The sequence below is a fragment of the Somniosus microcephalus genome, unplaced genomic scaffold (genome assembly GCF_052327205.1).
Source record: "Somniosus microcephalus isolate GS21.2 unplaced genomic scaffold, FLI_Smic_1.0 unresolved_chr7, whole genome shotgun sequence".
In the NCBI taxonomy this organism is placed as follows: domain Eukaryota; kingdom Metazoa; phylum Chordata; class Chondrichthyes; order Squaliformes; family Somniosidae; genus Somniosus; species Somniosus microcephalus.
The window spans coordinates 884,673-909,231 of NW_028225185.1; the positions used below are offsets into that span (position 1 = coordinate 884,673).

Here is a 24,559-nt window from a genome sequence, read left to right on the forward strand (position 1 = left end):
TGTTTTCTGATGATGTCGCCAAGGGGCAACATGTGGATGAGAAATAGGAGGGGGCCAAGGATAGATCCTTGGGGGACACCAGAGGTAACGATGTCTAGAACACTAATGTGGCATAAAAGCAGCTTAAGTGAGCCACATTAGTTGGTTTGTTCTGGGAGTCGGTGGTTTGTTCCTGGATTCAAGCAATGGCTAGCATTTAAAGAATTAATACATAATATACATTCCTTTTAAGGCACAGAAACCCCACAGGAAAAATGGTCCAACTGTGGCTAACAAGAGAAGTTAAAGATAGTATTAGATCAAAGGAAGAGGCTTATAATGTTGCCAAAAAGAGTAGTAAGCCTGAGGATTGGGAGGATTTTAGAATTCGGCAGAGGAGAACTGAGAAATTGATAAAGAAAGGGAAAATAGAATGAGAGTAAACTAGCGAGAGACATAAAAACAGACTGCAAAAGCTTCTATAGGTATGTAAAAAGGAAAACATTAGCGAAAGTAAATGTGGGCCCCTTGCAGGCTGAGACAGGAGAAATTATAATGGAGAATAAGGAAATGGCAGAGGAATTAAACAAATACTTTGTGTCTGTCTTCATCAGTGCTTGGGCCTTAGCTATTCACAATCTACATCAATGATTTGGATGAGGGGACCAAATGTAATCTATCCAAGTTTGCTGATGATACAGAGCTGGGTGGGAATGTAAGTTGTGAGGAGGATGCAAGGAGGCTTCAAGGGGATATAGACAGGCTAAGTGAGTGGGCAAGAACATGGCAGATGGAATATAATGTGGAGAAATGTGAAGTTATCCACTTTGGTAGGAAAAATAGAAAAGCAGAGTATTTTTTAAATGGCGAGAGATTGGGAAATGTTGGTGTTCAGATGGACCTGGGTGTCCTTGTACACGAATCACTGAAAGTTAACATGCAGGTACAGCAAGCAATTAGGAAGGCAAATGGTGTGTTGGCCTTTATTACAAGAGGATTTGAGTATAAGAGTAAAGGCGTCTTACTGCAATTATATAGGGCCCTGGTGAGACCACACCTGGAGTATTGTGTACAGTTTTGGCCTCCTTACCTAAGGAAGGATATACTTGCCATAGAGGGAGTGCACCAAAGGTTCACCAGACTGGTTCCTGGAATGGGGGAGTTGTCCCATGAGGAGAGATTGCGTAGACTAGGCCTATACTCTCTGGAGTTTAGAAGAATGAGAGGTGATCTCATTGAAACATACAAAATTCTGACATGCAGGGAGGATGTTCCCCCTGGCTGGGGAGTCTAGAACTAGGGGTCACAGTCTCCGAATAAGGGGTCGGCCATTTCGGACTGAGATGAGGAGAAATCTCTTCACTCAGAGGGCGGTGAATCTTTGGAATTCTCTACCCCAGAGGGCTGCGGAGGCTCAGTCGTTGAGTATATTAAAGACAGAGATCGATAGATTTTTGAATATTAAGGGAATCGAGGGATATGGGGATAGTGCAGGAAAGTGGAGAGGAGGTAGAAGATCAGCCATGATCTTATTGAATGACGGAGCAGGCTCGAAGGGCCAAATGGCCGACTTCTGCTCCTATTTCTTATGTTCTTATTCCGAATGTATTTCGGTGGGTTGATTTTAAGTAGCTGTTGGTTTGGTCCCTGCTACGTGCTATCTGGGAGTAGTGCTGTGAGTAATGAGACCTAACAATTCTTTCTGTTGAAATGAAATGGTAACTGACCGTTCCATAAATTAGCAACAACGGTCCTAGGGAGGATTGTTTACAAGCCAGTGATAGCCAACTTTTTCCCCCAAAACGTCATTTGTCTATCTTACTCTTGTCCATATTTTCCTTTATTTTATTTTCAGCGATTTATGTGTTGAAGGTTGCCACTTGTATTGTAATATTGTCATTTCTTTAATCTTGTATATTAAAGTATTTCTGAGTCCGTGACCTATCCTGTAAGGAACCCCTCTCAGCATACATGTTTGAGTAGCACGTTTGTACCTCCCCAGTCGTCTGAGGCCGCACCTCATTTCTAGTGTCCAGCAAATGGAAGCAGAGACCTTGCTCCTTCCGCCCACGTCTGTTTTCTTCACTATCTTCCTAGTTGTTGCTGTCATGGTGTCTGAAGTTGTGATTTTAATGTATTTTGCTTTTGGTCTATTAATGTCTTTCTCTTGCCAATTTTCCCCTCACACCCCCTCCTTTCCTAAAGGCACTGACCTCTAGCTGGGATATGGTTTCATAAGTGCCGTCGTCCAAGTCATCGTAAAGTTGAGTTGAGCCAAACTATTCAAACTCTGGCGTGACAAAACTGATCCCCCAGCATAGTTCAGTATGTTCGAGCTAATATATGCAGCACCATCATTCTGAAAATACCACCATAGGTACCCACCCAGCTTCCATTCCTGTCCCCCATGTTAGCTGATATTGTAAACGGTTCCCTTCTCTGGTTCTGTCCTGCTCCCTTTCAAAACAGCCATCATCACCCCTCTTTATAAAAAAAAAAAAAACTCTTCACCCCTCTAAATAAAAAACACCCATCACCCCATAGCTTGCAAACTACCACCCTATCTCCAATCTCCCCTTCCTCTCCAAGATCCTTCAATGTGTTGTTGCCACCTCAAACCTATTACCATTTTTCCTGCAACTCCATTTTTGAACCTCTCTAATCAGGTTTCCGCCCCTGCCACAGCACTGAAACGGCCCTAATCAAAGTCACAAATGTACCCTATGTGACTGTTGCTCTTCATCTTTCTCGACCTGTCTGCAGCCTTTGACACGGTTGACCACACCATCCTCCTCCAACGCCTTTCCTCTGTTGTCCAGCTGGGTGGGGCTGTCCTCGCCTGGTTGCATTCTTATCTATCCAGTCACAGCCAGAGAATCACCTGCAATGGCTTCTCCTCCTGCTCCTGCACCGTTACCTCTCGAGTCCCCCATGGATAACTCCATGCCCTCTCCCTTCCCTATCTCTATAATCTCCTCCAGCCCTACAACCCTCCAAGAACTCTGCGCTCTCCAATTCTGACCATTTGTGCATCTCCGGCTTTCTTCACCCCACCATTGGCGGCCGTGCCTTCAGCTGCCTAGACCCTAAACTCTGGAATTCCCTCCATAAACCTCTCCGCCTCTCCTTTAAGATGCTTCTGGAAATCTAGCTCTTTGACCAAGCTTTTGGTCGCCTGTCCTACTGTCTCCTTCTTTGGTTTGGTGTCAATTGTTTTTCTCTGATTTACACTGCTGTAAAGTGCCATGGGACGTTTTACTACGTTAAAGGTGCTATATAAATGCAAGTTGTTGTTGTTGTTTGAACTTGCAACTTTCTGACTCGAGGCAAGAATGCTACTGACTGAGCCAAACTGATACGTAGACTGTCTAGTTTAACTAATGGGTGCGACTGTTTTCTAGAACTGTCTAAGCAATATTCGTTTTCTGGCTTGCTACAGGGGCAAGCTGCACTATGTCTTTGAATCCTCCCACCAGCAATGATGCGTGCCTGAGCATCGTGCACAGCCTGATGTGCCATCGGCAAGGTGGGGAGAATGAGACCTTTGCTAAGCGTGCCATTGAGAGTTTAGTGAAGAAGCTCAAAGAAAAGAAAGACGAGTTGGATTCGCTGATTACTGCCATTACAACCAATGGAGCACATCCCAGCAAATGCGTAACAATCCAGCGGACCCTAGATGGGCGACTACAAGTAAGTACAAATCTGAACTGTGGATTTTATAACTATATATCGTTCACTTAAAATACCTCCGTGCTTCACAACATTACTTTGAAAGGTGTGGTGGCTTTAAAGCAGCCATTCTGGGCCAGCAATTCCCCACAGCAACCATGAGCTGAATGACCAATTGATCCGAATTTGGTCGTATTAGTTAAGAGGAATGTTGATACTGAACACTGGTAGAACACCATGCTCTTCAAACACAGCCATGACATCTTCTAAAGTCTGTCGGAACCAATGGAATTGGACTTTGGTCTCATCCAGCGAACACCACCGCCCCCCCCCTTTACTGGACAGGGGCATTGTCCTCCTTCAACTGCCTATCTAACCTAATTCTTTAAATGTTAACATGGTCTCTACTTCAATCATTTATCTCGTAGTGCATGGACTCAACCCTTGGTGTATTTTTAAATAAATGGTTTTCCTGCTTTCTGTCCATAATCTCTTACCATTCAGTCTGGTATCTTTATCCCCTATTCGAGACCCCTCGACCACTCAACAGTTTGTTCCTATCTACTCTGTCCAATCCCTTCATAATTTTAAACACTTCTATCAAATCCTCCTGTAATCTTGCTCGTGCTCTGTCGCTCATTCTCTGTATCTCTGTCTCTCTCTTGTACACGCGTGTGCTCTCCTGTTCTTGAGGAGTACTACAAAGGGTAGCTTGAAGTAACATCACCCCCATCTCTCTCCAAATGGAGGAATGCTGTTGTTGATTTTGCTACATCCTTAGCCCAGATACCTCAGTTCCTGATTGTAGCAGGAGAGTGTCCGAGAGACACTGTAGGATGCAATATTTTTATAATTGTTCTTCCATGACTTGACTGTGTGATAAGTTGTTAGTCATATGGAGCATACTCAGTTACTTGTAACCAGCCTCTTTGACTACTGGTAGGAGATGGTTACAGTAAAGCTGCGAATCAAACTATTCAAAACGTTTTAAAACCTTTCAAATCTTTTCTCGCATAAACAGTTGCCCTGTTCTCATGAAAGCTGTGTAACAGCAGAAATGTGTCCATCAGCACTGCACAATAGCACGGCTCTGGTTTCAGTGCTAGTTTGCTCTGCTGGCGTAACCTGTGAGTTTGTTTTGCTGTTGGTTCAAGGTCTTTCTCTGCTTTAGGATTCTCTACCCACCACTTCGCTTGAGATTTGCTTTTTGTTTGGCTGGTGAAGAGCTTGAAGGATCTGTTCTTTTCTAACGGTGTCTGCTTTTTAACTTTTATGCACAATCTATCGACATGTCTGAATATTTTAAATCTATTTTAGAGAGTTGAGTACTGTACTAAGTTAATATCCTATCCTTCCACCTCTGGAACCTGAATTTCCTACAGCCCAGACTGATGGATGAAAGGCTGTTTTCTAGCTATAAAGATCCTACTCAAAATTAATTTAACCCTTTTCTGACTGGGTATGAGCCCCCCAGCACAAAATGTCGTAGTCACAGCCTACTCCAACCCCTAGTCCTGATCCTGCGTTCTTCTCTGTTTCTCTCCTATCTCCCCTCGTGCCCTCTCCAAGCTCATCTTGTCCACCTCCTGTTCCCTTGACCCCATTCCCACTAAACAGCTGACCACATTTCCCTTCCTGGCTGATGTAAATGGTTACCGGTTTCCCTCCATTTCAAAACCTCTCATCAGAGGTGTGGATATGTAATTGGCTCAGGGACAGAAGGCGGAGAGTAGTGGTGAACGGTTGTTTTTCCAGACTGGAGGGAGGTATACACTGGTGTTCCCCAAGGTTCAGTGCTAGGACCACTGCTCTTTTTGATGTATATTAATGAACTGGACTTGGGTAAATGGGGCATAATTTCAAAGTTTGCAGATGACACAAAACTAGTAAACAGTGAGGAGGATAGTAACAGATTTCAGAAAGACATAGACAGATGGGTGAAATGAGCAGACACATGGCAGATGCAATTTAAGGTAGAGAAGTGTGACGTGATTAATTTTGGTAGGGGGATTGAGGAGAGGCAATATAAACCAAATGGCACAGTTTTATAGTGGGTGCAGGAGCAGCGAGACCGGGGGGTGTAAGCACACAAATCTTTGAAGGTGGCAGGACAAGTTGAGAAGGCTGTTAATAAAGCATAAGATCATTGGCTTTATTAATAGAGGCATAAGAGTACAAAAGCAAGGAAGTTGTGCTAAACCTTTATGAAACACTGGTTAGGCCCCAGCTGGAGTATTGTGTTCAAATCTGTGCACCACACTTTTGGAAGGATGTCGAGCAATGTTCCATCTAATTTTTTTGGGCCCGCGTGGCCCCTTTAACGGGCTGTGCGGGCCAGTAAAAATTCCGCGCTTGTGCGATTTTTCTATTTAAAAGCCGGCTCACCTGCTGTGCAGGACCAGCAGAGCGCTGTGCAGCTTAAAGGGAACATTGATGTCAAGGCCTTAGAGAGGGTGCGGAGGAGATTTACTAGAATGGTACCAGGGATGAAAGACTTCAGTTATGTGGAGAGACTAGAGAAACAGGGGTTGTTCTCCTTGGAGCAGAGAAGGTTAAGGAGAGATTTGATAGAGATGTTCAAAATCATGAAGGGTTTTGATAGACTAAGTGGCAGAAGTTTCAGTAACCAGAGGACACAGATTTAAGGTAATTGGCAAAAGAACCAGAGGTGACATGAAGAAAAACATTTTTACGCGGTGAGTTGTTATGATCTGGAATGCGCTGCCTGAAAGGGTGGTGGAAGCAGATTCAATAATAACTTTCAAAAGGGAATTGAATATAAACTTGAAGGGGTGAAATTTGCAGGGCTCTGGGGAAAGAGAGTGGGAATGGGAATAACCGGATAGCTCTTTCAAAGAGCCTGCACAGGCATGGTGGGCCAAATGGCCTCTTTTAAGCTGTACAATTCTATCACCCCCCTCACAAAAAAAAAAAAAAACCCTCGACCCATCTGGCCTTGCAAGCTACTGTCCTGTCTCCAGCCTCTTTCCATGCAAATGTCTGTGAACGTGTTGTTTCCTCCCAAATCTGTGCCCATCTCTCCAATCCGCTTTCCACCCCTGCAACAGAACAGCTCTAATCAAAGTCACAAATGACATTCTGTCTGACTGACCATGGTGCAATTTCCCTTCTCAGCCACTGTCTTAGGTTGAAACAGACTGTTTGCAATGTTGGTGTCCTATTTCCAACCCCATATCCTCTCCATCACAAAGACTGACTACTTCTCATTCCATAACGTTACCTGCCTCAGTCCATCTTCTCATCCATGCCTTTCTTACTTCCAGACCAACGTTCCCTCTAAGCTGCACGGCCGCACAGCTCTATGCCGGTCCCGCGCAGCCCAGGACCGGCGCTTCTAATATATGCACAAAACGGTGAATGGGCTGTGCAGCCCCTTAAAGGGGCCGCACACCCAAAAAAATATTAGGAGGAATATTGCTTCAGACTCGATTGTTCCAATAATCTCCTGGCCATCCTCCCACCCTCCACACGCACTTAACTTAACTCATCCAAAACTCTGCTGCACTTGTCCCGTGCTGCACCAAGTCCTGCTCACCCATCATTCTTGTCTTTGCTGACCTACAGCAACAACAACCTGCATTTATATAGTGCCTTTAATGTAGTAAAATGTCCCATGGTGTTTCGCAGGATGTTAGCAAACAAAATTTGACACCGAGCCACATGAGATATTAGGGCAGATGCGAGGTAGGTTTTAAGGAACGTCTTAAAGGAGGAAAGAGAGGTGGGAGAGGTTTAGGGTGGGAATTCCAGAGCTTAGAGCCCAGGCAGCTGAAGGCATGACCACCGATGGTGGAGCAATTACAATCGGGGATGCGCAAGAGGCCAGAATTGGAGGAGCGCAGCTATCTCGGAGGGTTGGAGGAGGTTACAGAGATGGGGAGGGGCGAGGCCATGGAAGGATTTGAAAACAAGGATGAGAATTTTATAATCGGGGCGTTGCTTAACTGGGAGTCAATGTAGGTCACCGAGCACTTGGTGCGAGTTAGGACACGGGCAGCCGAGTTTTGGACGAGCTCGAATTTATGGAGGGTAGAAGATGGGAGGCTGGCCAGGAGTGCGTTGGATTAGTCAAGTCTGGAGGTAACAAAAGGCCTGGATGAGGGTTTCAGCAGTAGATGAGTTGAGGTAGGGGCGGAGTCAGGAGATGTTACGGAGGTGGAAATATGCGGTCTTAATGATGGCGCGGATATGTGGTCGGAAGCTCCTCTCTGGATTATCTACAACACCAAGGTTGCGAACAGTCTGGTTTAGCCTCAGACAGTTGCCAGGGAGAGGGATGGAGTTGGTGGCTAGGGAATGGAATTTGTGCTGGGGTCCAAAGACACTGGCTTCGGTCTTCCCAATGTTTAGTTGGAGGAAATTTCTGCTGATCCAGTACTGGATGTCGGTCAAGCAGTTTGACAATTTAGAGACGGTGGAGGAGTCGAGAGAGGTGATGGTGAGGCAGAGCTGGGTGTCGTCAGCGTACATGTGGAAAGTGACGCTGTGTTTTCGGAAGATGTCACTGAGGGGCAGCATGTAGATGAGCAATAGGAGAGAGCCAAGGATAGATCCTTGGGGGACACCAGAGGTAACGATGCAGGAGTGGATTAGATAAGCCATTGCAGGTGATTCTCTGTCTACCACTGGAATGATGAGAATGGAACCAGGCAAGTGCAGTCCCACCCAGCTGGATGACGGAGGAGAGGCGTTGGAGGAGGATGGTGTGGTTAACTGTGTCAAAGGCTGCAGACAGATCGAGGAGGGTCTTCCACCTCCCTCAACTGCTTTTGAGACCCTCCTTAAACCCTTTGGATTCAATAAAGCACATGGGAATATTTTTCCAGGTTAAGGCGTGTATAAATGCAAGTTGTTAAATAAAGAGCCATCAGTCAGTCAAGTTCAAAGACACAATAGTGTGTCCTGTGCATAGAATCACTTGACAAGATGCCATTCACACCTCATCCTATCTATTAATGGTTTGATTTTGTGTAATCTGATTACCTCTAGGACAAAACTACTGCATTTTGGCTAGTCTGTCGATCAATGAACTTAGCTACATTTTATGGACAGCTTGGTTCCAGTTTCCGTCTGAAGTTTAATAAGGAAAGATGGCTTCCACATTATTTCAAAATACATTTATTCTGTTAAAGAAGATGTTCAGATATTTTTCCTGTTTAATGCAAGATGAAAGGTTTGTTTTTGTCATAGCACTGAAGTCTAAAGTTTACTATTTGGCTATCGTTTTGCTTATGCATTTTATAGAATAGATGAACATATAAAGTTTGGGATGAAGAACGGTAATCTGGCCCCAAATCCATGCATGACCACCTGAATCATGGACTTCCTAATCCCAAATGAATCAGACCGATCTGTTGATGTCCCAGTAACCCTCATACCCCTGTCACAGCAGTAATCTTGTGTAATAAAAACAGAAAATGCTGGAAATACTCAGCAGGTCAGGCAGCATCTGTGGAGAGAGAAGCAAAGTTAATGTTGCAGGCCAATGACCTTTCATCAGAATTGGTGTAATCTTGCTGTGTTTTGGATGACTGTACATTCCCCACGCTTACAGGTCCCCGATCTTTATAGAATCATAGAAATTTACAGCACAGAAGGAGGCCATTCGACCCGTCTTGTCCGTGCCGGCCGACAAGGAGCTATCCTCCCGAATCCCACTTTGCAGCACTTGTTCCGAAGCCTTGTTGGCTACAGCACTTCAAGTGCATATCCAAGTACTATTTTAATGCGATGAGGGTCCTCTGCCTCTAACATCCTTTTCAGGCAGTGAGTTCCAGACCCCCACCACCCTCTGGGTGATAAAATTTCTCCTCAAATCCCCTCTAGACCTCTGACCAATTGCTTTACATCTATGCTCCCTAGTTATTGAGCCTAAGGGAAATAGGTCCTTCCTATCCACTCTATCTAGGCCCCTCATAATTTTATACTCCTTCTACTTCTTCTTAGGCTGAACCGAGGATGACTTGCTTTCACATGAAAAATTAGTTCTCAGGTGACTGCTGAGTCCAATGCGGGACCCACAGTCTCTGTCACAGGTGGGGCAGATGGTGGTTGATGGGGTGGGTGCTTGGGTTAACATGTGCTGCCTGCGCTTGGCTTCCGCTTGCTCCCGGCGAAGAGACTCGAGGTGTTCGGCGCCTTCACGGATGCTTCTCCTCCACTTTGTGCGGTCTTGGGCCAGGGATTCCCAGGTGTCGGTGGGGATGTTACACTTTTTCAAGGAGGCTTTGAGGGTGTCCTTGAAGCGTTTCCTCTGCCCACCTGGGGCTCTCTTGCCGTGCCGGAGCTCTGAGTAGAGTGCTTGTTTTGGGAGTCTCGTATCGGGCATGTGGACAATGTGACCCGTCCATCGGAGCTGATCGAGCATGGTCAAAGCTTCAATGCTGGGCATGTTGGCCTGAGCCAGAACACTGACGTTGGTGCGCCTATCCTGCCAATGGATTTGCAGGATCTTGCGGAGGCAGCGTTGGTGGTACCTCTCCAGTGCTTTGAGGTGCCTGCTGTACATGGTCCATGTCTCTGAGGCATACAGGAGGGTGGGTATCACTGCTGCCCTGTAGACCATGAGCACCATAATCAGCACCTGTGAAGAGACGCTCGGTCACTCGACCAGGAAACACCAAGACTGGTTCGACGAGAACGACCAGGAGATCCAGGAGCTAATAAGCCGCAAGCGCAAGGCATTTCTGATCTGGAAACGGCAACACAACTCGAGAGCAAGAAAGCAGCTCTACAGACGCCTGAAGGCCGAGGTCCAACAAAAAACTCACGACCTAAAGAACAGATGGTGGGTGGAGAAAGCGCACGAGATCCAGCAGCTAGCGACAACCATGACGTGCGTGGATTCTTTAGCGCAGTCAAGACCATCTACGGCCCAAGCACCCAAGGTCCTACCCCACTGCGGGCCAAGAACGGTGAGGTACTCATCAAGGACAGAGAGGCAGTCAGTGCCCGCTGGAAGGAGCACTATGAAGATCTCCTTAACCGCGACTCTGTCTTCGACGCGAGTGTCCTCAACTCCATCCCGCAGCACGCTACCCGCCACCATCTCGGCACAACCCCAGCCCGGCATGAGGTTGAAAAGGCCATCCGACAACTGAAGAACAACAAGGCCTCAGGAGCAGATGGAATCCCCGCCGAGGCACTAAAACATGGCGGAGAAGCACTACTGGCGCACTGTGTGGAGTTTGCACATTCTCCCCGTGTTTGCGTGGGTTTCCTCCGGGTGCTCCGGTTTCCTCCCACAGTCCAAAGATGTGCGGGTTAGGTTGATTGGCTATGATAAATTGACCCTTAGTGTTAGGGGGATTAAATACGTGGGGTTACGGGGATAGGGTGGGATATGTGTTTGTGTAGGGGTTACGGAGATCGGGTGGGATATGTGTCGGTGCAGGCTCGATGGGCCGAAATGGCCTCTATCTGCACTGTGGGGTTTCTGTGAAATTCATGAACTCACATATATACCTCAATTAGGTCTCCCCTCAGCCTCCCCTGTTCCAAAGAAAACAACCCCAGCCTATCCAATTATTCCTCATAGCTAAAATTCCCCAGCCCAGGCAACATCCTCGTAAATCTCCTCTGCACCCCCTCTAGTGCAATCACATCCTTCCTGTGATGTGGTGACCAGAACTGCACGCAGTTTTCTAGCTACGGCCTAACTAATGTTTTATACAGTTCAAGCATAACCTCCCTGCTCTTATATTCTATGCCTCGGCTAATAGAAAACTTGGAAAAATAAGAGCAGGAGTCGGCCATTCAGCCCTTCGAGCCTGCTCCGCCATTCAATATGATCATGGCTGATCCTCTATCTCAATACCATCTTCCTGCTCTCTCCCCATACCCCTTGATTCCTTTTGTGTCTGGGCAAGTATGCCACCTTAACCACCTATCCTGCTACCTTCAGGGATCTGTGGACATGTACTCCTAAGGTCCCTCTGATCCTCTGCACTTCTCAGTGTCCTATCTTATATAATGTATTCCTTGCCTTGTTAGCCCTACCCAAATGCATTACCTCCCACTTCTCCAAATTGATTCCATTTGCCACTGTTCTGCCCACCTGACTGGTCCATTGATATCTTCCTGCAGTCTGCAGCTTTCTTCTTCATTATCAACCACACGGCCAATTTTTGTATCATCTGCAAACTTCTTAATCATACTTCCTATATTCAAGTCCAAATCATTGACATATACCACAAAAAGCAAAGGACCCAGTACTGAGCCCTGCGGAACCCCACTGGAAACAGCCTTCCAGTCACAAAAACACCCTTCGACCATTACCCTCTACTTCCTGCCAATTTTAGATCCAACTTGCCACTTTGCCTTGGATCCCATGAGCTTTTACTTTAGTGACCAGTCTGCCATTCGGGATGTTATCAAAAGCCTTGCTAAAATCCTTATAGACTACATCAAACGTACTACCCTTATCGACCCTCCTCGTTACCTCCTCAAGAAATTCAATCAAGTTAGTCAGACACAACCTTCCCTTGACAGATCCATGCTGACTGTCTCTGGTTAATCCGTGTCTCTAAATGAAGATTTATCTTATCCCTCAGAATTTTTTCCACTAATTTCCCCACCACCGAGGTTAGGCTGACTGGCCTGTAATTACTCGGTCTATCCCTTTCTCCCTTTTTAAACAACGGTACCACGTTGGCAGTCCTCTAGCACCACACCTGTAGCTGGAGAGGTTTGGAAAATGATGGTCAGAGCCTCTGCTATTTCCTCACTTGCTTCTCTTAACAGTCTGGGATACATTTCATCCGGGCCTGGGGTTTTATTCCGTTTCAAAGATGCCAAACCCCTTAATATTTGGTTTAGGTGGGTGTTGTTGGCTACCTCACACTAGTTGTAGAGCATCAAAGGCTTGAGAATAAGCAGCTTGCCACCTCCTCGGTTGTTCTTTTTGGGGAGGATATGATTGCTTCACCGCGTATTCAAATTAGAACAATCTGATTGTATGTATTTACATTTATTTCAGCAATGATTGATCACTAACAAACTTCGCACATTCTGGCCAGCATTCTAAACCTTCAACAACCGCTCCCTCAGTTGTATTGGCGGATTTGTTGGTTCCCCCATTCTCGATGGGTTGTACCATTGTGTATTTGGTTAAAATGGCCATTATTGGTTCAGCACATGCCTTCTGACTGGCAGAACAGTTTATGAAAAACTGCAGTAGCTCCCTTGATGGCTGAGCGGGTAACAGGACTACCCAGTCTGGCTGCGCAGATAAAGGAACAGCCCAGTGTAATACTGAGCGGGTCCAGGGATGGCCCAGTCTAATACTGAGCGGGTAAAGGGACGGCCCAGTCTAATACTGAGCGGGTCCAGGGACGGCCCAGTCTAATACTGAGCGGGTAAAGGGACGGCCCAGTCTAATACTGAGCGGGTAAAGGGACGGCCCAGTCTAATACTGAGCGGGTCCAGGGACGGCCCAGTCTAATACTGAGCGGGTCCAGGGACGGCCCAGTCTAATACTGAGCGGGTCCAGGGACGGCCCAGTCTAATACTGAGGGGTCCAGGGACGGCCCAGTCTAATACTGAGCGGGTCCAGGGACGGCCCAGTCTAATACTGAGCGGGTCCAGGGACGGCCCAGTCTAATACTGAGCGGGTCCAGGGACGGCCCAGTGTAATACTGAGCGGGTCCAGGGACGGCCCAGCCTAATACTGAGCGGGTCCAGGGACGGCCCAGTCTAATACTGAGCGGGTCCAGGGACGGCCCAGTCTAATACTGAGCGGGTCCGGGGACGGCCCAGTCTAATACTGAGCGGGTAAAGGGACGGCCCAGTCTAATACTGAGCGGGTCCAGGGACGGCCCAGTCTAATACTGAGCGGGTCCGGGGACGGCCCAGTCTAATACTGAGCGGGTCCAGGGACGGCCCAGTGTAATACTGAGCGGGTCCGGGGACGGCCCAGTGTAATACTGAGCGGGTCCGGGGCCGGCCCAGTCTAATACTGAGCTGGTCCGGGGACGGCCCAGTCTAATACTGAGCGGGTCCAGGGACGGCCCAGTCTAATACTGAGCGGGTCCAGGGACGGCCCAGTCTAATACTGAGCGGGTCCGGGGACGGCCCAGTCTAATACTGAGCGGGTAAAGGGACGGCCCAGTCTAATACTGAGTGGGTCCAGGGACGGCCCAGTCTAATACTGAGCGGGTCCGGGGACGGCCCAGTCTAATACTGAGCGGGTCCAGGGACGGCCCAGTCTAATACTGAGCGGGTCCAGGGACGGCCCAGTCTAATACTGAGCGGGTCCAGGGACGGCCCAGTCTAATACTGAGCGGGTCCGGGGACGGCCCAGTCTAATACTGAGCGGGTCCAGGGACGGCCCAGTTTAATACTGAGCGGGTCGAGGGACGGCCCAGTCTAATACTGAGCGGGTCCAGGGACGGCCCAGTGTAATACTGAGCGGGTAAAGGGACGGCCCAGTCTAATACTGAGCGGGTCCAGGGACGGCCCAGTCTAATACTGAGCGGGTCCAGGGACGGCCCAGTGTAATACTGAGCGGGTCCGGGGACGGCCCAGTCTAATACTGAGTGGGTCCAGGGACGGCCCAGTCTAATACTGAGCGGGTCCGGGGACGGCCCAGTCTAATACTGAGCGGGTCCAGGGACGGCCCAGTCTAATACTGAGCGGGTCCAGGGACGGCCCAGTCTAATACTGAGCGGGTAAAGGGACGGCCCAGTCTAATACTGAGCGAGTAAAGGGACGGCCCAGTCTAATACTGAGCAGGTAAAGGGACGGCCCAGTCTAATACTGAGCAGGTAAAGGGACGGCCCAGTCTAATACTGAGCGGGTCCGGGGACGGCCCAGTCTAATACTGAGCGGGTCCGGGGACGGCCCAGTCTAATACTGAGCGGGTCCGGGGACGGCCCAGTCTAATACTGAGCGGGTCCAGGGACGGCCCAGTCTAATACTGAGCGGGTCCAGGGACGGCCCAGTCTAATACTGAGCGGGTAAAGGGACGGCCCAGTCTAATACTGAGCGGGTCCAGGGACGGCCCAGCCTAATACTGAGCGGGTCCAGGGACGGCCCAGTCTAATACTGAGCGGGTCCAGGGACGGCCCAGTCTAATACTGAGCGGGTCCGGGGACGGCCCAGTCTAATACTGAGCGGGTCCAGGGACGGCCCAGTCTAATACTGAGCGGGTCCGGGGACGGCCCAGTGTAATACTGAGCGGGTCCGGGGACGGCCCAGTCTAATACTGAGCTGGTCCGGGGACGGCCCAGTCTAATACTGAGCGGGTCCGGGGACGGCCCAGTCTAATACTGAGCGGGTCCAGGGACGGCCCAGTGTAATACTGAGCGGGTCCAGGGACGGCCCAGTGTAATACTGAGCGGGTCCGGGGACGGCCCAGTCTAATACTGAGCGGGTCCAGGGACGGCCCAGTGTAATACTGAGCGGGTCCGGGGACGGCCCAGTCTAATACTGAGCGGGTCCGGGGACGGCCCAGTCTAATACTGAGCGGGTCCGGGGACGGCCCAGTCTAATACTGAGCGGGTAAAGGGACGGCCCAGTCTAATACTGAGCGGGTCCAGGGACGGCCCAGTCTAATACTGAGCGGGTCCGGGGACGGCCCAGTCTAATACTGAGCGGGTAAAGGGACGGCCCAGTCTAATACTGAGCGGGTCCAGGGACGGCCCAGTCTAATACTGAGCGGGTCCAGGGACGGCCCAGTGTAATACTGAGCGGGTCCGGGGACGGCCCAGTCTAATACTGAGCGGGTCGAGGGACGGCCCAGTCTAATACTGAGCGGGTCGAGGGACGGCCCAGTCTAATACTGAGCGGGTCGAGGGACGGCCCAGTCTAATACTGAGCGGGTAAAGGGACGGCCCAGTCTAATACTGAGCGGGTCCAGGGACGGCCCAGTGTAATACTGAGCGGGTCCAGGGACGGCCCAGTCTAATACTGAGCGGGTCCAGGGACGGCCCAGTCTAATACTGAGCGGGTCCGGGGACGGCCCAGTCTAATACTGAGCGGGTCCAGGGACGGCCCAGTCTAATACTGAGCGGGTCCGGGGACGGCCCAGTCTAATACTGAGCGGGTCCGGGGACGGCCCAGTCTAATACTGAGCGGGTCCAGGGACGGCCCAGTCTAATACTGAGCTGGTCCAGGGACGGCCCAGTCTAATACTGAGCGGGTAAAGGGACGGCCCAGTCTAATACTGAGCGAGTAAAGGGACGGCCCAGTCTAATACTGAGCGGGTCCAGGGACGGCCCAGTCTAATATTGAGCGGGTCCAGGGACGGCCCAGTCTAATACTGAGTGGGTCCAGGGACGGCCCAGTCTAATATTGAGCGGGTCCAGGGACGGCCCAGCCTAATACTGAGCGGGTCCAGGGACGGCCCAGTCTAATACTGAGCCATGGTGACTAGTAGGTCTTGGCTTTGATCTCTGGTCTGAGTTGAGTGAGCTCCCAGTGGTCGGGATGACCCAATCGGCAAAAGAACCAGAGGGGAGATGAGAATTATTTGCACAGAGTTATTTTCTGGAACGTGCTGCCTGAAAGGTTGGAAGCAGATTAAATAATAACTCTCAAAATGGAATTGGATAAATACTTGAGAAGGAAAACATTTGCAGGGCTGTGGGCAAACAGCAGGGGAGTGGGAGGAATTGGATAACTCTTTCAAAGAGCCGGTAGAGGCACGATAGGTCGAATGGCTGCCTTCTGTGCTGTATGAGTCTAAGAAAATTCCAGTTGTTTTCATTATCTTAAAAGTGGTTTCATGGGGACCATCCTCAATTTTCCCTGGAGCCTATTTCTTCATGCGTTTTGCTACACACTTGTCTCTTAATGGATTGTGGGGTGTAATACGGAGAGGCATCACATGATCTTGGTGCCCAGAGCCCCAAGAATTCTTAATCTGCCCCTGAGCAAAGCCTACCTCAATAGTTCTCACTCCAGCCAAGTACTTTAAGTTGAGTCACAGGCTTCCAACACGAGAAGGCCTTTCTCAAAACATTATCCAGGTATTGACATCACCATAACTCTAATGAGTAAGAATAAATATTTTATTCAGAGTTAATTTTATTAAGGGTTTCTTGTGGTATAAATATTACTAGGAAAATTCAGTCTAGCAGCTCAGACGAACTTCCCAATTTTTGGATTGGTTTTACAGGTTCAGCTTTTATATTGCTGGCTGCCCAACTTTGATTTGCAGCTTCTTGCGTTTTCTTTGGGCTTAATTGCTGCTCGCTCTTTGCTGATTGATACAGTGCATAGAATCATAGAACCATAAATTATTATTATAATTACCTTTCTGTTCGCTTGTGATTTCATAAATAGGAAATCCAGCACAAGTGTAATGCCTTTTTTTTTAAAGTGTGCTGGACAAAATGCGCACTTGTACCGTTCTTGTATGCACACTGGCGAGACGCTCTACAATAAAGGTGCTATATAACGACCCTGATGGCAACATGCAGTTGTATTGCACCTTTATTTGTTGCCTTCAGGGTCAACAACAATGGTGATGTCTTGGTCCCAGACTACCACCATCGGGCACGTCTCAACCCCAGGAATCGCCATTTACCTCACTTATGTCTTCAAACCTGTGATGAGTTTTAAAAACTGTGGACTTTTTCAAAACCTGACTTTTTTTTAAGACGTGATGCTTCTCTCTGTTGCTCGGACTATGAGGAGCAGTCTGCGATTGACTCTTGTTGGGAAGAGATTCCTGTTGCTGTGTGTTTCAGAAAACCAAGTGTTGCAGGAGACTGGTTGTGTTCAACTAGGATATTTCTCCCTCTCAAACTGTTGTTAAACCTTTTCCTGGTGTTATTGAAAGTGAATCTTCTCCCTCAATGCATTCATTTCCCCCTTTTACAAAAACCCAATTGTTATGGATGAACCCCCTATATTCTGACAAAATTGGTTGTTTATTAAAATGAGTGGTTTAAAAAAGCTTTTATCTTCAGGCTTATTGTTGAATGTGTGTTGCTGTTTTTTGATCCACAGTTTGGTTTGATCATGCTAGTTCAGTCCATGAGAGAGCAGCCTGCATTAATATAATATATAATAATATAATAACCATATCAACTTTATTGTCATTGTTAGTGCACAAGTGCAGTACAACGAAATGTAGGCTTGCGGCTCCCGAGAGTGTACATTTAGATTAAGACATTTAAACATTCAACATACATTTGGCTTGTAATACATTAACATAAACATAAACATAATAAAGTGCATTGGCAGATGTGCAGGCTTTAGAGTTTATTTGTGGAGTTCAGTAGGATGACAGCCCTGGGAAAGAAGCTGTTCCTGAATCTGGTCGTTCGGGTGCGAATGCATCTGTAGCGTCTCCCAGATGGCAGGAGGGCGAACAGACTGTGGCTGGGGTGGGTAGGGTCTTTGATGATGGTCCGTGACCTCCGTAAACAGCGTTTCTGGTATATGTGCTCGATGGTCGGTAGCCGGGTGCCGGTAATGCGTTGGGCAGTTTTGACTACCCGCTGCAGGGCTTTCCGGTCATAGTAGCTACAGCTGCCGTACCATACTGTGATACAGTTCGTCAGGATGCTCTCTATTGTGCAGCGGTAAAAGTTAGAGAGGATCAGGGGTGACAGGTTACATTCCTTCAGCCTCCTTAGGAAATATAGGCGCTGCTCGGCCTTCTTCACCAGAGAGGAGGTATTGAGGGACCAGGAGAGGTCTTCCGTGATGTGGACTCCGAGGAACTTAAAGCTGTCCACCCTTTCCACCACAGCCCCGTTGATGTGGATGGGGGTGTGACTTCCGCCTTTCGACTTCCTGAAGTCCACAATGATTTCTTTTGTTTTCTTGATGTTAAGGGCCAGGTTGTTATCGGCGCACCACTTCACGAGATGCTGGACTTCCTCCCTGTAGGCTGACTCATCGTTGTTGGTGATCTGGCCTACTACCGTGGTATCATCCGCAAACTTGATGATGGTGTTGGAACCATGAACAGCCACACAGTCGTGGGTGAAGAGGGAGTAGAGGAGGGGGCTCAGCACACATCCTTGTGGGGCCCCCGTGTTCAGGGTCAGGGGGGGGAGGTGTGGTTACCTAATTTGACAGACTGGGGTCTGTTTGTTAGGAAGTCCAGGGTCAAGTTGCAGAGGGAAGTGTTCAGGCCAAGAGTGTGGAGTTTGGTGGCCAGCTTGTTGGGGACGATAGTGTTGAATGCTGAGCTGTAGTCTATGAACAGCATTCTGATGTAGGTCTCTTTACCATCTAAGTGATTCAGTGCAGAGTGTAGAGCAGTTGTGATTGCATCCTCCGTTGATCTGTTTGCACGATTGGCAAACTGGTGTTGGTCAAGAGAGGCGGGAACACTGGCTTTGATGTGAGCCAGGACCAGTCTCTCGAAACGCTTCATTATGATGGGTGTGAGTGCGACAGGTCGATAGTCGTTCAGGCACGTCACAGCCGTTTGTTTTGGCACAGGAATAATGGTAGCGGTCTTGAAGCATGTAGGGACTACTGCCTGGGCCAATGACAGATTGAAGATGGCAGTAAAGACATCAGCTAGCTGATCAGCACATTCCTTGAGTACCCGTACAGGGATGCTATCCGGTCCAGCAGCCTTTCGTGTGTTCACTCCGCGTAGAACACCCCTTACGTCGGAGGTCGACAGAGTGAGCACTGGTCTCCCGGAGGTGGCAAGGCTTTGGTAGCCGGCTCCCTGTTGTCCCTGTCGAAGCGAGCGTAGAAGTTGTTAAGCTCCTCCGGAAGGGAGGCATCGCTAACCGGGGGGCTGGTGTTTTTGCTCTTGTAGTCAGTGATGGATTGGATGCCTTGCCACATGCGCCAGGGTCCGAGTTGTTGTGGAAATGATCCTCTATCCGCAGTGTCTGTTTCCTTTTGGCAGTCCTGATACCCTTTTTTAGGCTGGAGAGTGCCCAGTGCTGTGGACCTGTAGCCTGACAGCAGTCAGTGCCCGCTGGAGATGTGAATAAGCAAGATCAAATCTCAGACTTTGAACATTAGGTGCCAGGAATTATTTTGAGGAATGTTGCTCATTATAACTCGCTCTCAGTAAATGTACAATACATTTGTGAAGATGAGTGTTCACACCATTAAATGCTCCCATTGAGACTTTCCCTTGCTGCTGTTACTGACTGATCCTGGCTCTGATCCATGGGGATAAGCCATTTTCAAACCTACTTCAAAGTAAAGAAATTTACAGTGCCAGCCCAGTACTATGTGAAGCAATGGTTACTGCTCCCCACTTGCACTGATCGAAGCTCCGTCAGCCCCACTTGCACTGATCGAAGCTCCGTCAGCCCGACAGTCCCTGAACTGATCGAAGCTCAGCCCCACAGTCCCTGCACTGATCGAAGCTCCCTCACCCCACAGTCCCTGCACTGATCGAAGCTCCGTCAGCCCCACAGTCCCTGAACTGATCGAAGCTCCCTCAGCCCCACAGTCCCTGCACTGATCGAAGCTCCGTCAGCCCCACAGTCCCTGCACTGATCGAAGCTCCGTCAGCCCCACAGTCCCTGAACTGATCGAAGCTCAGCCCCACAGTCCCTGCACTGATCGAAGCTCCGTCAGCCCCACAGTCCCTGCACTGATCGAAGCTCAGCCCCACAGTCCCTGCACTGATCGAAGCTCCGTCAGCCCCACAGTCCCTGCACTGATCGAAGCTCCCTCACCCCACAGTCCCTGCACTGATCGAAGCTCCCTCAGCCCCACAGTCCCTGCACTGATCGAAGCTCCGTCAGCCCCACAGTCCCTGAACTGATCGAAGCTCCCTCAGCCCCACAGTCCCTGCACTGATCGAAGCTCCGTCAGCCCCACAGTCCCTGCACTGATCGAAGCTCAGCCCCACAGTCCCTGCACAGATCGAAGCTCCCTCAGCCCCACAGTCCCTGAACTGATCGAAGCTCCGTCAGCCCCACAGTCCCTGCACTGATCGAAGCTCCCTCAGCCCCACAGTCCCTGAACTGATCGAAGCTCCGTCAGCCCCACAGTCCCTGAACTGATCGAAGCTCCCTCAGCCCCACAGTCCCTGAACTGATCGAAGCTCCGTCAGCCCCACAGTCCCTGCACTGATCGACGCTCCGTCAGCCCCACAGTCCCTGCACTGATCGAAGCTCCGTCAGCCCCACAGTCCCTGAACTGATCGAAGCTCCGTCAGCCCCACAGTCCCTGCACTGATCGAAGCTCCGTCAGCCCCACAGTCCCTGCACTGATCGACGCTCCATCAGCCCCACAGTCCCTGCACTGATCGACGCTCCGTCAGCCCCACAGTCCCTGCACTGATCGAAGCTCCGTCAGCCCCAAAGTCCCTGCACTGATCGAAGCTCCGTCAGCCCCACAGTCCCGGCACTGATCGAAGCTCCGTCAGCCCCACAGTCCCTGCACTGATCGACGCTCCGTCAGCCCCACAGTCCCTGCACTGATCGAAGCTCCCTCAGCCCCACAGTCCCTGCACTGATCGAAGCTCCGTCAGCCCCACAGTCCCTGAACTGATCGAAGCTCCGTCAGCCCCACAGTCCCTGCACTGATCGAAGCTCCGTCAGCCCCACAGTCCTTGCACTGATCGACGCTCCGTCAGCCCCACAGTCCCTGCACTGATCGAAGCTCCGTCAGCCCCACAGTCCCTGCACTGATCGAAGCTCCGTCAGCCCCACAGTCCCTGAACTGATCGAAGCTCCGTCAGCCCCACAGTCCCTGAACTGATCGAAGCTCCGTCAGCCCCACAGTCCCTGCACTGATCGAAGCTCCGTCAGCCCCACAGTCCCTGCACTGATCGAAGCTCCGTCAGCCCCACAGTCCCTGCACTGATCGAAGCTCCGTCAGCCCCACAGTCCCTGCACTGATCGAAGCTCCGTCAGCCCCACAGTCCCTGCACTGGTCGAAGCTCCGTCAGCCCCACAGTCCCTGAACTGATCGAAGCTCAGCCCCACAGTCCCTGCACTGATCGAAGCTCCGTCAGCCCCACAGTCCCTGCACTGATCGAAGCTCCGTCAGCCCCACAGTCCCTGCACTGATCGACGCTCCGTCAGCCCCACAGTCCCTGCACTGATCGAAGCTCCGTCAGCCCCACAGTCCCTGCACTGATCGAAGCTCCCTCAGCCCCACAGTCCCTGCACTGATCGAAGCTCCCTCAGCCCCACAGTCCCTGCACTGATCGAAGCTCCGTCAGCCCCACAGTCCCTGCACTGATCGAAGCTCCGTCAGCCGCACAGTCCCTGCACTGATCGAAGCTCCGTCAGCCCCACAGTCCCTGCACTGATCGAAGCTCCGTCAGCCCCACAGTCCCTGCACTGATCGAAGCTCCGTCAGCCCCACAGTCCCTGCACTGATCGAAGCTCCGTCAGCCCCACAGTCCCTGAACTGATCGAAGCTCCGTCAGCCCCACAGTCCCTGCACTGATCGAAGCTCCGTCAGCCCCACAGTCCCTGCACTGATCGAAGCTCCGTCAGCCCCACAGTCCCTGCACTGATCGAAGCTCCGTCAGCCCCACAGTCCCTGCACTGATCGAAGCTCCGACAGCCCCACAGTCCCTGCACTGATCGAAGCTCCGTCAGCCCCACAGTCCCTGCACTGATCGAAGCTCCGTCAGCCCCACAGTCCCTGCACTGATCGAAGCTCCGACAGCCCCACAGTCCCTGAACTGATCGAAGCTCCGTCAGCCCCACAGTCCCTGCACTGATCGAAGCTCCGTCAGCCCCACAGTCCCTGCACTGATCGACGCTCCGTCAGCCCCACAGTCCCTGAACTGATCGAAGCTCCGTCAGCCCCACAGTCCCTGCACTGATCGAAGCTCAGCCCCACAGTCCCTGCACTGATCGAAGCTCCGTCAGCCCCACAGTCCCTGCACTGATCGACGTGCCGTCAGCCCCACAGTCCCTGAACTGATCGAAGCTCCGTCAGCCCCACAGTCCCTGCACTGATCGAAGCTCCGTCAGCCCCACAGTCCCTGCACTGATCGAAGCTCCGTCAGCCCCACAGTCCCTGAACTGATCGAAGCTCCGTCAGCCCCACAGTCCCTGCACTGATCGAAGCTCCGTCAGCCCCACAGTCCCTGAACTGATCGAAGCTCCGTCAGCCCCACAGTCCCTGCACTGATCGAAGCTCCGTCAGCCCCACAGTCCCTGAACTGATCGAAGCTCCGTCACCCCACAGTCCCTGCACTGATCGACGCTCCGTCCGCCCCACAGTCCCTGCACTGATCGAAGCTCCGTCAGCCCCACAGTCCCTGCACTGATCGAAGCTCCGTCAGCCCCACAGTCCCTGCACTGATCGAAGCTCCGTCAGCCCCACAGTCCCTGAACTGATCGAAGCTCCGTCAGCCCCACAGTCCCAGCACTGATCGAAGCTCCGTCAGCCCCACAGTCCCTGCACTGATCGAAGCTCCGTCAGCCCCACAGTCCCTGCACTGATCGAAGCTCCGTCAGCCCCACAGTCCCTGAACTGATCGAAGCTCCGTCAGCCCCACAGTCCCTGAACTGATCGAAGCTCCGTCAGCCCCACAGTCCCTGCACTGATCGACGCTCCGTCAGCCCCACAGTCCCTGCACTGATCGAAGCTCAGCCCCACAGTCCCTGCACTGATCGACGCTCCGTCAGCCCCACAGTCCCTGCACTGATCGAAGCTCCGTCAGCCCCACAGTCCCTGCACTGATCGAAGCTCCGTCAGCCCCACAGTCCCTGAACTGATTGAAGCTCAGCCCAACAGTCCCTGCACTGATCGACGCTCCGTCTGCCCCACAGTCCCTGCACTGATCGAAGCTCCGTCAGCCCCACAGTCCCTGCACTGATCGAAGCTCCATCAGCCCCACAGTCCCTGAACTGATTGAAGCTCAGCCCCACACTCCCTGCACTGATCGACGCTCCGTCAGCCCCACAGTCCCTGAACTGATCGAAGCTCCGTCAGCCCCACAGTCCCTGAACTGATCGAAGCTCCGTCAGCCCCACAGTCCCAGCACTGATCGAAGCTCCGTCAGCCCCACAGTCCCTGCACTGATCGAAGCTCCGTCAGCCCCACAGTCCCTGCACTGATCGAAGCTCCGTCAGCCCCACAGTCCCTGAACTGATCGAAGCTCCGTCAGCCCCACAGTCCCTGAACTGATCGAAGCTCCGTCAGCCCCACAGTCCCTGCACTGATCGACGCTCCGTCAGCCCCACAGTCCCTGCACTGATCGAAGCTCAGCCCCACAGTCCCTGCACTGATCGACGCTCCGTCAGCCCCACAGTCCCTGCACTGATCGAAGCTCCGTCAGCCCCACAGTCCCTGCACTGATCGAAGCTCCGTCAGCCCCACAGTCACTGCACTGATCGAAGCTCCGTCAGCCCCACAGTCCCTGCACTGATCGAAGCTCCGTCAGCCCCACAGTCCCTGAACTGATCGAAGCTCCGTCAGCCCCACAGTCCCTGCACTGATCGACGCTCCGTCAGCCCCACAGTCCCTGCACTGATCGAAGCTCCGTCAGCCCCACAGTCCCTGCACTGATCGAAGCTCCGTCAGCCCCACAGTCCCTGAACTGATCGAAGCTCCGTCAGCCCCACAGTCCCTGCACTGATCGACGCTCCGTCAGCCCCACAGTCCCTGAACTGATCGAAGCTCCGTCAGCCCCACAGTCCCTGCACTGATCGAAGCTCCGTCAGCCCCACAGTCCCTGCACTGATCGAAGCTCCGTCAGCCCCACAGTCCCTGAACTGATCGAAGCTCCGTCAGCCCCACAGTCCCTGAACTGATCGACGCTCCGTCAGCCCCACAGTCCCTGAACTGATCGACGCTCCGTCAGCCCCACAGTCCCTGCACTGATCGAAGCTCCGTCAGCCCCACAGTCCCTGCACTGATCGAAGCTCCGTCAGCCCCACAGTCCCTGCACTGATCGAAGCTCCGTCAGCCCCACAGTCCCTGAACTGATCGAAGCTCCGTCAGCCCCACAGTCCCTGAACTGATCGACGCTCCGTCAGCC

The 24,559-nt window shown here is 51.2% G+C and overlaps 1 protein-coding gene across 1 annotated transcript in view; it reads left to right on the forward strand.

Moving 5' to 3' along the window:
* The window catches only part of smad10a (SMAD family member 10a), a 115,309-nt gene that overhangs the window by 35,703 nt on the left and 55,047 nt on the right, over positions 1-24,559 (forward strand). The window contains exon 2 of the mRNA XM_085978400.1: positions 3,419-3,669. Coding sequence (XP_085834526.1) covers positions 3,433-3,669 — 237 coding nt within the window. The 5' untranslated portion in view covers positions 3,419-3,432. The remainder of the gene's footprint in view (positions 1-3,418; positions 3,670-24,559) is intronic.